The 12374-nt window shown below is 39.7% G+C and overlaps 1 protein-coding gene across 1 annotated transcript in view; it reads right to left on the reverse strand.

Moving 5' to 3' along the window:
* IPO7 (importin 7) overlaps positions 1-12374 on the reverse strand; it is a 64930-nt gene that overhangs the window by 2126 nt on the left and 50430 nt on the right. Inside the window, exons 16-24 of the mRNA XM_023189823.2 lie at positions 12169-12297; positions 8880-8946; positions 8670-8795; positions 7494-7591; positions 6168-6263; positions 4806-5026; positions 4502-4707; positions 1744-1950; positions 218-334 (exon numbers count right to left, since the gene is read on the reverse strand). Coding sequence (XP_023045591.1) covers positions 218-334; positions 1744-1950; positions 4502-4707; positions 4806-5026; positions 6168-6263; positions 7494-7591; positions 8670-8795; positions 8880-8946; positions 12169-12297 — 1267 coding nt within the window. The remainder of the gene's footprint in view (positions 1-217; positions 335-1743; positions 1951-4501; positions 4708-4805; positions 5027-6167; positions 6264-7493; positions 7592-8669; positions 8796-8879; positions 8947-12168; positions 12298-12374) is intronic.

Here is a 12374-nt window from a genome sequence, read left to right on the forward strand (position 1 = left end):
AAAAAAAAAAAAAAAAAAAAAAAAAGGCAAACTGTAGCCAAAGCCAAAATTAAGTTATCAGTTATCCTGTATTAAATCCCTTAGATTAAATTCCTATCACCTGCAACAACTAACTATACCTTTTATATCATCTTAAATCATATAAAATTAAAAACCTATAAAATTTTAAAGCTATAAAAGTCACTAATGAAAGAGAAGTTACGGTTAATTAACATACCATGGGCTGCTCTTCTTTGATCAGCCAGAGTTGCTATGTCCTGTAACTGTTTTCTTTGTTCTTCATTAAGACCGTGAGTCAGTGCCTGATACCACACAGGATTACGATTTTGAATAGCTATCAAAAAACAAAAACAAGGGAAAAACAACATGAATAAGAGAGGTTTGGTAGCTCTGTTCTATTCTACTCCTCCTACTCCATCCCGAACCACTACTGAAATTCTGATCTATTTTATATTCTCCCAATAATTTTTAAAATGACTTTATTTGTGAAACAACAAATACAGGAATAAAAATTAATTACAGCTTATCTTTATGCCTCCAAAAACTCTAATCATTCTTACGATCCATCTCTCTAGCAAATAAGGATTCAGAGCCTAACTAGTTCTTATATAGTTAAGTAACAAACTAGGGAGACTTCAGGAATAAAGCTAACTCAACCATCTTAAAAGATTCAGAGCTAAAGCAACTTGAAAATCATCAAGGCTACTCTGGTACATGGGCCCGGTGTTAGGAACCATCCTTTAGCGAATAACATGGGGTGTTTGTCTACCAAGTACGAGGCACAGACACAAGTTAGGCACCTCAATCAGTACTTGTTGCCATGTAGCTCAGAAACCAGCACTTTGTGCTTCTGCAACCTTGCATCAAAACTGCCTTATCATGGGCTTAGAACACTCAAATCCTTGGTTATCAGATAATGTATTATATCAAAGAATATATTCATCAGTTCCCAATGCATAGGAAATGATTTATAACAGCAATTAACTCTGAGAGGAAAGGATGTTTCAAATACAGGGGAAATTTAATTTCTTAACGTGGATGGTAAAACACAGATGCTATGCCTTGTTGAAATCCAAATAAATGATGGTAAAAACCAACCGGAACATAGTATTCTGAAACCACATACACTGACACATTACAGGAATAGTGGACTTTTCCTGGAATATTTAACAGTGTATATGGCTCCAGAATCCTAGGCATATATAATTCAAAAATCTCAAGGTTAAATAAGTTGTTTAAAGCTAAAAATTTGATTATGCCAAAGGTGTTAATTTAGTAATAATAGATTAAATTAGTTAACATATCATAGAATATAGGAAAAAAAGAATTATAAGATCATATGCCATAAATGTTAATATACTCTAACAGGTAAGTATAGGTTTGGGCAGGGAAAAAAGATACAAATAATAACACACAACAAACAGGTATACATGTAAGAGTGGTTGCTTCTGAGGAAAGCTGGGAGACTGGGAATCAGAAGTAGCAAAGAGGCACTGTCACTGTATACTTTTTTGAACTACATTATTTTCCTATAATCTTTCAAAATTACAATCTAAATGTAAAATAACAGGATGAATAAAGAATACTCAGAAACTATGGCAACCTTAGAAATAATTTTGGTTACTTTGCCTTACAAGCCTTTTCTAGTCTGGGTTTGACATCCTCCAAACTCTTCCTTTAAAGGGCAGAAACTACAACAGATTTGTTCAATGAAATGGATCCACATGTAATAAGTTGACTAACTTTGAAAGATAGCTTTAAATATCTGATACTCATCAACAGGGTTATCTTCATCATCAATGATTGTGGAATAGCCTTCCAGAGCAGTCTCTTCAGCATCATCTTCTTCCCAATCTTCATCATCTCCATCCTCACCAGCCTGCTTAGCCAGAATCTCCAGATATTCTTGCCCATCTTCATCAATATCATCTTCATCACTCCCCAGTTCCTCTGCCAAGTCATAATATAAGTACTTTCATAACAATGAGATCTTTTGTTACTCAGCAAATTGACAATCATCTCAATCACTGTCAGTAAATTACAAGTCACAACTGACAAGAGAGAGCTCTAGGAATTGGGGTTTAAATACATGTTCAACAATGAACAGAAATGAAAATTCCCATAGGAGTCCAAGAAAACCAACCTTGATTTAATGTATTCTTGATACCAGATATCTGAAAAAGGACTGCATATTATGAACACACTACCGTTAACACCCACCAAACCTTTTATAAGATTTTTTTAAAAGGCTAAGTTAGTAAATGATAAAAGACAAAAATGGCAATAGCTTATCTTATGTTGAAACCCTTACAATAATTTATCTTAATATTTTATCAATTTATACACTGATAGTGTACCGTCTTATAGATAAAATGTGTTTATCAACATTTAATTAACATAAAGAGTGATAATCTCTCACTCTTAAAACATACTCTTAAAACAGGTATGCTTAAGTTTTAGAATTAATAGACGATAGGATGGATGTCTCCAATAAATTTAGTTAACATTAAGACCATAAATCCTTAGTGGTTTAAAAATAAAATGAAAACCCCATAAATCTTGTATTAGTAAATATAATGATGTATGTACCTTTGTTAATACTGTTAATTCAGTGCCATCTGCCAAGCCATACGTTAAGTGTCAAGGATTCCCTCATGTAATCCCCACAACTTTTTTTAAGAAATGGGGTTTCGGCCAGGCGCGGTGGCTCAAGCCTGTAATCCTAGCACTTTGGGAGGCCGAGACGCGCAGATCATGAGGTCAGGAGATCGAGACCATCCTGGCTAACACAGTGAAACCCTGTCTCTACTAAAAATACAAAAAACTAGCCGGGCGAGGTGGCAGGCGCCTGTAGTCCCAGCTACTCAGGAGGCTGAGGCAGGAGAACGGCATGAACCCAGTAGGCAGAGCTTGTAGTGAGCTGAGATCCAGCCACTGCACTCCAGCCTGGGCGACAGAGCGAGACTCCGTCTCAAAAAAAAAAAAAAAAGAAAGAAAGAAAGAAATGGGGTTTCAGGGCAGGGTGCAGTGGCTCACGCCTATACTCCCAGCACTTTGGGAGGCCCTGGAGGGTGAATCATCTGAGGCCAGGAGTTCGAGACCAGCCTGGCCAACATAGTGAAATCCCATCTCTACTAAAAATACAAAAATAAGACTGGCATGGTGGCACGCACCTATAATCCCAGGTATTTGGGAGGCTGAGGCAAGAGAATTGCTTGAACCCAGAAGGCAGAGGTTGCAGTGAGCCAAGATCGTGCCATTGCACTCCAGCCTGGGCAACAGGAGCCAAACACCGTCTCAAAAACGAAACAAAACAAAACAAAAAGAAATGGGGTTTCACTATGTTGCCCAGGCTGGAATCAAACTCCTGGGCTCAAGCGAATCTGATACCTCAGAGTCCCAAGTAGCTGGGACTCTGCTCATGCCACCTTATAAAAATTTACAAAAAAGGTTCATGTCACTTTATAAAAAAGGGAGCTGTAATCTCTCGCTCTTAAGTGGACTCAGCACTTTTGTGAGAACTCTATTATTATATACAGAATTATTTGGTTTTGTAATACTTTCCCACAGTCGGATAGAAAACTTTTGAAGAACTGCATGACATCTCATTCATCTTTGTATCTACAGTGCTGAGAATGTATAAAATTAACAAATCTTTGTTGACTGCATACTATAATGATTTGAACTGCTCTACATGTTGGTGATACAGCTGAAGTTCCTGATTACATCACTCTAGTTAGAAGATAGGAAGCCTTTTCTTCTGTGAATGAAAGCATTTGGGTATGATCCCACATACATACTTGGGAGAAGGTCTAGTGATGTTTTTTTCTTTTTCTTCTTTGTTTTTTTAATCTGAGACGGAGTCTCGCTCTGTTGCCCAGGCTGGAGTGCAGTGATGCATGCAATCTTGGCTCACTGCAACCTCTGCCTCATGAGTTCAAGTGATTCTCCTGCCTCAGCCTCCCAAGTACAAGTGCCCACCACTACACCCAGCTAATTTTTGTAATTTTAGTAGAGGTGGGGTTTCACTATACTGGCCAGGCTGGTCTCGAACTCCTGACCTTGTAATCCACCTGCCTCGGCCTCCCAAAATGCTGAGATTACAGGCATGAGCCACTGTGCCCGGCCCAGTCTGGTTTTATTTCTTTTTTTTTTTTTTTTTTGAGACGGAGTCTTGCTCTGTCGCCCAGGCTAGAGTGCAGTGGCCGGATCTCAGCTCACCACAACCTCTGCCTCCTGGGTTCACGCCATTCTCCTGCCTCAGCCTCCCGAGTGGCTGGGACCACAGGCGCCCACCACCTCGCCCGGCTAATTTTTTGTATTTTTTTAGTAGAGACGGGGTTTCACCGTGTTAGCCAGGAGGGTCTCGATCTCCTGACCTGGTGATCCGCCCGTCTCGGCCTCCCAAAGTGCTGGGATTACAGGCTTGAGCCACCGCGCCCGGCCTTGGTTTTATTTCTAAGTAGATACATTTCGTCTTCTTCCACTGAAAATCCCTTACCAGTTTCATCATCATCTTCAGCTTCATCATCATCATCACTGTCATTCTCGTGTTCTGCATGGCAGGCATATGCTCTTTTCAATCCATTAAATAAAAGGATAAAAGCTGGCAAAATCTGTCCAGAAACCTGATTTAAAACCTGAGGTATCTGTTCCATATCAATAAGAGCACAGAGTCCGAGAACACACATCTTTCTGTCATGAAGCCTTAAAAAGAAAGAAAGAAAAAATTCTGTTTTCTTTTCTTAAACAAGCAGAGTTCCTTGCAAAGCAAATGTAGTAAAACTGCAACATGTGTCACTTACCCCAAGAAACAGTCAACATCATTAAGCCACTGTGTAATAAAATGATTTGTAACTGGTTCAACATTATTAGGGAAACGAAGATTTTCTAAGGTATTGAGTAGTAGGTGTGGATTATAATACAAAGCTGCAATTGCAACTTGCAGACACATAGTTCGAAGTTCACTTGTCTTAACCTCTCTTGTCAGTCTTTCTAAGGCTGCTTCCACGAATAAGGGAATGCACTACAAAAAAAGATAGCAAGATATTCTAAGACTATAATTAATAGCATGCAAACTATTCTAAAAATATTAACTTCTTTGTTGCCTCAATTAACCCTATTGTAGCAATACATGACCAATATTTATTGCTGAGGCACTGTACTGGGAAATCTAATTTTAGAGAAAGTCTAGTAGTCTTCATGGAGCTATTAAAAGCTCACGACGGGCCGAGCGCCTGTAATCCCAGTACTTTGGGAGGCTGAGGCGGGCGGATCACAAGGTCAGGAGATGGAGACCATCCTGGCTAATATGGTGAAACCCCGTCTCTACTGAAAATACAAAAAATTAGTTGGGCGCAGTGGTGGGTGACTGTAGTTCCCAGCTACTTGGGAGGCTGAGGAAGGAGAATGCGTAAACCCAGGAGGTGGAGCTTGCAGTGAGTCAAGGTCACGCCACTGCACTCCAGCCTGGGCGACAGAGAGAGAATCCATCTCAAAAAAATATATAAAATAAATAAAAATAAAATAAATAAATAAATTTTAAAAAGCTCACGACAATATCAATCATGCCTTCACAATGTTCCTATTAAAACTGACCATGGCCGGGTGATGTGGCTCACGCCTGTAATCCCAGCACTTTGGGAGTCTGGGGCAGGCAGAACACTTGTCAGGAGTTTGAGACTAGTCTGACCAAAATGGCAAAACCCCATCTCTACTAAAAATATAAAAAATTAGCCGGGCATGGTGGCAGGCACCTGTAATCCCAGCTACTCTGGAGGCTGAGGCAGAGAAGTGCTTGAACCTGGAGGCAGAGGTTGCAGTGAGTTGAGATTGCGCCACTGCACTCCAGCCTGGGCGACGCAGCGAGAGGTGTCAAAAAGAAAAAAAAAAAAAAATTGACCATGGAAATTTAATTACTAAAGCTATCCAAAAAATCTTAAGCCAAAATTTACCTTTCATGATAACAAAGTAGCCATAAAACTTAGTCCAATTCCTATGTATTAAACATATGATCATTGTTATATATTAAATTTTAAACTAAAAATATTGTTTAGATGTCTCAAAAAACAAAAACATACAGAATATGCAACAAATGCCAAAAAATGAAGCAAGTGGAAGGAAAAGATTACCCCTCTGAACTACAAATCATCATTAGCCTCACTGACCTGGTCAATGCCACGCCCTTTGCACTGCAGAATGATGACCTCTAACAATTTTGCTGCATGACACTCTGCATCTTCTCCTGCAACTCCTGTAAGAACCTAATCAACACAGAATATAAACTGCAGTAAGGCTTTATCCTTTAAATCAGATATCTAAATCAAGGAAACAATTTCCTACCCTGTGTACAGGCTCTGAGTATTACCTGAAATATCCTAATTAATACGAATAACTGCAATGTTCACTGCACAGATGAAAGTCTAAAGGATCTGGATAGCTCTGAGGATCTGGAGCTGTCTGCCTCCTATCTTTCATAGTCTAGCCCTCTGGCCCTTTGTCTTTGTGATCAAAGTACCTATCCTGTAGTGCCATTCTGGATTACAGCAAGTTGACAACCACTAACTTCTCATATACAGGTGGTAGCTAAAACACCTAAACTTTCCCCTGTAAAGAACTACTTTCTAGGAGTAGTTTCTAGGAAACTCTTCTCTCTTTGAAAAAGAAAACAACAATAACAAACAAACAAAAAAAACAGTAGGGGAGAAAGGAATGGAGGGAGGAAGAGGCAGCCTTTTGAAGGCAAATGTGGCCCTACGAACTCCACGTAAGAAACAAACATGGACTTAAAAGCTAGTGAAAACTAGATGACTATAAACATTATGAATAAGTGTTCGGGAATAGAAATGTAGATAGTATAGGTATATCTCTGTTCCCAGAATATTAATATTAATAATACAATTGGCAGTAAACAATGACTAACATAACTAGATGATTATGTGTGCCTTTGTGTTCAGAAGGGAAAGAGATGAGTGAAAGAAATCTAAAAACTTCATGGAGCAAATCATTTTCTAACGACCTACAACAGACATTGCTAGAAATTAAAATACTACCAATTACAGTGACTTTGATACTGATGGACTGCAGTTTGTTTCCCGAACCAAACTGAAGGGAGACATTCATTCCCTATTGCTTATTGTAAACCTACAGCTGCTAAGCTTTTCCTTTATAAAACATCTCTATCCATTCCTAATCCTTTCAAAAATCTCTCAAATTCTTGACCCTTTCCTTCTTTTGATTCCATAAGACTATGTTAGTTAAACTCCGGGCACTCTAAAATTCAAAAACAAATTCCAAGTGTCAGAGGGCACACAAAAGAATATTTATCAAAGCTGTGGCATCTAGGGACCAATGACTTTTAACTTTTAAAGCCCTTAATTCTGTCAGATCTATGTTTACATGTTTATTACTACAATGTAGTATCACGAGTCCTCACAATTTCATACATTTTATAGCAGAAGCCTCATGAAATCTGATATATAAAAATGACCTACCTTTTTGCACATACTGTATATCATTTCAAGATACTTGGTGTCAGACAGAAGTGTGTCTGTATCAACTGTTACATAATTATGAAGGAGGGGCATCATATCTATATTAATAAAAAACATCAGTTATACATCTTTAGTAATACAAATGCTTTATCTTTGTTTTTGAAAAATTTCCTTAGAAAAAGGCAAATCTATGAGATCACTTTGTCTCTAACATTCACTTGTTTGGGGGGAGGGGTGGACACTCTCACTCTGTTGCCCAGGATGGAGTGCAGTGGTGTGATTAAAACTCACTGTAACCCCAAACCCTGGACTCAGGTGTTCCTCCCACCGTAGCTTCCCAGGTAGCTGGGACTACAGGCACACTCCATCTCGCCTGATTAATTTAAAAGTGTTTTTAGAGACAGGGTCTAATAGCCCAGGCTGGTTGAGAACTTCTGGACTGAAGTGCTTTCCTGCCTTCCCAAAGTGCTGGGATTACAGGCGTGATCCACTAAGCCTGGGCTTAACATTCAGTTTTAATTAAAATATATTCATTTATAATTAAATGCAGAAATGAACCTATTATGAAAGTGATTTTCTTTGTACTTAGTTAAACATAAAAATTACAGACACATTTTTACATTTATATGGAGAAGATTATGAGGGGGTATGTGGGTATGTATGTGTGTTAACAAAGAATAAACCTATAATAACTAAATTATATAGCAGAAATCAATACCATGCGTCACCACTGAGCATTAACTTCTATTGATAACTCTTCCGAACAGTGAAGCAGTCTGAACACTCGAAAGTGTACGTTCAGGCTGGGCACAGTGGCTTAGCCTTTAATCCCAGCACTTCAGGAGGCTGAGGCAGGAGGATCACCTCAGGTCGGGAGTTTGAGACCAGCCTGACCAATATGGAGAAACTCCGTCTCTACTAAAAATACAAAATTAGCCAGGCATGGTGGTACATGCCTATAATCCCAGCTACTTGGGAGGCTGAGGCAGGAGAATCACTTGAACCCAGGAGGCATAGGTTGCAGTGAGCCGAGATCGCGCCATTGCACTCCAGCCTTGGCAACAAGAGTGAAACACCGTCTCAAAAAAAAAAAAAAAAAGTGTACGTTCAAATGATAAGCTACAAATAAATCAAAGCAGGGAAACCCCTCAGTATTTCCATGCTGATTTGACTCACCTGTAAAGTAATCAAAGCCATCTTGCTGAAAGACTTCAAATACAAGGGGTAGTAGCTGCCACATCTGTGGAGACACTTGTTGACATGTCAAACTGTGCGCTAAAGAGAAGATCTCCTCATAGAATTCTAAAAGAGAATACTAAGTCATTAGGAAAATGCTTGCTCATGTGAAACAGCACTAAATTCTTAGCACAATCAGAGGTATAATACCTAAGACATGCTGCTGTAAAACAGTACCAATGACCTGCAAGCAGATTCCCTCAAGCTGTTGGGTTATCTAAAAGAGAAGAAAAAAAAAATCATATGCAGTTACAGCCCACTAAATGGCTTAGTAAGATAACGTATACTATAATTCAGCACACTGAAATATAAAGTCAATATTGTGAAAAAATTAAGTCTTTGTTTTAAAATGACTTACACATTATGGCCAGGCGCGGTGGCTCAAGCCTGTAATCCCAGCACTTTGGGAGGCCGAGACGGGCGGATCACAAGGTCAGGAGATCGAGACCATCCTGGCTAACCCAGTGAAACCCCATCTCTACTAAAAAAATACAAAAAACTAGCTGGGCAAGGTGGCGTGCGCCTGTAGTCCCAGCTACTCGGGAGGCTGAGGCAGGAGAATGGCGTGAACCCAGGAGGCGGAGCTTGCAGTGAGCTGAGATCCGGCCACTGCACTCCAGCCTGGGTGACAGAGCGAGACTCCGTCTCAAAACAAAACAAAAAAAAGACTTACACATTATGAAATTGTGATCTCAGATAAAAATGGAATGAAATACCATTACATTGAGAAAAACACAAGGAATGGCCAGCTTAAATTTACCTAAAAAGGAAAAAACAATATTCTCAAAAAATGCAAATAACTATGAAAATAAAGGAGTTGGCCGGGTGCGGTGGCTTAAGCCTGTAATCCCAGCAGTTTGGGAAGCCAAGGCAGGTGAATCACCTGAGGTCAGGAGTTTGTCACCAGCCTGGCCAGCATGGTGAAACCCCGTCTCTACTAAAAATACAAAAAATTAGCCAGGCATGGTGGTGGGTGCCTGTAATCCCAGCTACTTGGGAGGCTTAGGTAGGAGAATCTCTTGAACCTGGGAGGCAGAGATTGCAGTGAGTCGAGTGCCATTGCACTCCAGCCTGGGCAACAAGAGCAAAACTCCATCTCAAAAAAAAAAAAGAAAGGAATTACAACCATTCTGAAGACAGCACATCTGTTATGTGCAAATAGAGATTAATCAAGCTCAATGTATGAAAAGTCACTGTCAATGACTTACAGAGAAATTATCTGAAGGAAGGCATTATTGCTACGAATCTCAATAATCCTTAAGTCACCTTAGTTTTTCAAAGTGTATTAGATATAGTGAACCACGGAATCTGAACTCAACCCCCAACTCAAGACTGACAGGAAATACAAATTCCTCTGTAATTGTCAATATAGTCCTAAATTAGACCCCAAATCCCCGAGGGCCGTAAGAATGTTAAGGGGAGGAAGGGTAAAATAATATCCACTAATCAGATATAAAAGCAAGACATCCATTTCAAATACACAGAACTTAATACATTTACAACTCCTTAAATAGAATAAACAATTCATCTGTTAAAACATAAAGCACATATAGGATTGGTCATGGCTTCTGCTTATATCCAATTATAATGCAGAATACAAAAACAGTTTACGTGGCTGGCGTGGGGGCTCATGCCTGTAATCTCTGCACTTTGGGAGGCCAATAGAGGTGGATCACTTGAGGCCATGAGTTCCAGACCTGCCTGCCAAAATGGTGAAACCTTATCTCTACTAAGAATAGAAAAATTAGCTGGGCGTGGTGGTGCATGCCTGTAGTCCCAGTTACTCAGGAGGCTGAGGCAGGAGAATCACTTGGACCTGGGAGGCAGAGACTGCAGTGAGCCAAGATGGTGCCACTGTACTCCTGCCTAGGCAACAAAGGGAGACTCTGTCTCAAAATAACAAGCTTAGTGAAAACCCTCATGCTGTAAAAGGCAACATGCAGATAATCTGAAAACATGTTATTTATGGATAAAAGATATATTACATTACAAGCATCTGCACAGCAATTATAAACACCAAATTCATGACAGTGTTACTTATACAGGAAGAAAGGAAGTAGGGAAAAGGGGTTAGGAAGTGGTCCCCTGAGGGCTTTCAACTGCATCTATCTGAAATTGTTTTTCTCTTCTCTTTTCTCCTTCCTTTCTCTTTCTCTTCCTTTGTTTCTTTTCTGACGCAGTGTCTCGCTCTGTTGCCCAGGCTGGAGTGCAGTGGCGCGATCTTGGCTTACTGCAGCCTCTGCCTCTCAGGTTCAAGTGATTCTCCTGCCTCAGCCTGCCAAGTAGTTGGGATTACAGGTGCCTGTCACCACGCCCAGCTAATTTTTTGTATTTTTAGTAGAGACAGGGGTTTCACCATGTTGGCTAGGCTGGTCTCGAACTCCTGACCTCAGGTGATCTGCCAACCTTGGCCTCTCAAAGTGCTGGGATTATAGGCATGAGCCACTGCGCCTGGCCGCCCAATAATGGATTTTTTGAAAAATGGAATTATTTAAAACATACAGAAAAGAGTAAATAAGAAGAAAACTATAACCAAAACTTCTTAATCACCTAAACTTTATTACATTTTTAACACTTAAAATATTTCCTTTATGTTAAGAAAAACAATTTCAGGGCCAGGTGCAGTGACCATTGCAATCCAGCCTGGGCAACAGAGCAAGACTCTGTCTCCAAAAAAAAAAAAAAAATCTATTATTACGGCCGGGCGTGGTGGCTCAAGCCTATAACCCCAGCACTTTGGGAGGCCGAGACGGGCAGATCATGAGGTCAGAAGATCGAGACCATCCTGGCTAACACGGTGAAACCCCGTCTCCACTAAAAAAATACAAAAAACTAGCCGGGCAAGGTGGCGGGCGCCTGTAGTCCCAGCTACTCGGGAGGCTGAGGCAGGAGAATGGCGTGAACCCGGGAGGCGGAGCTTGCAGTAAGCTGAGATCCGGCCACTGCACTCCAGCCTGGGCAACAGAGCAAGACTCCGTCTCAAAAAAAAAAAAAATCTATTATTACAATTCTTACTTTTCCAAAAGACAACTGGAAAACTAGGAAGATGGTAGTAATGGTTGCATAACAATATGAATATACTTAATATTACTGAACTGTATACTTAAAAATGGTTAGGATTGTAAATTTTATGCTATGCGTATGTCACCAAAATTTTTCAAAGAAAAAGAAAACTAAGAAAAATATTTTTTTTTTTCCTGAGAACCACCATATTTCTGGATCTGAGAAAACATAACGAGGAGCCAAAATCCTGAGCCCTAAGATGGCAAAACAAATACTTGCTTCCTATTCCTTCTACTAATACTTTAGAACTTAAAATATAATGTACCAATCTTATCTTTAAAAGAGAAAATGGCAAAAACACAGTACATGAGATGCCAGAGCCCTCTAAAAAGCATAAAATGGCTTGAAAAACTGCAACATTGGATCATCTTCTTACCTCTTTATGATCTTCAACTACACTAAGAAGTGTATCAATTGTATTCAGAATTCCCATAGCAGTAACTGCTTTGTCATCACTACCTTCTTCATCTGGCCCCGTCTGGATTACTTGGTTAAATGTCATTGCCTAGATTCAAGAGAATATAACTCAAGTTTGTCACTGAGGCATTATAAACATGTTTTCGTCTAAGACTTTTAATTATT

Source organism: Piliocolobus tephrosceles, chromosome 13, assembly GCF_002776525.5.
Source record: "Piliocolobus tephrosceles isolate RC106 chromosome 13, ASM277652v3, whole genome shotgun sequence".
NCBI classification, from domain to species: Eukaryota; Metazoa; Chordata; class Mammalia; order Primates; family Cercopithecidae; genus Piliocolobus; species Piliocolobus tephrosceles.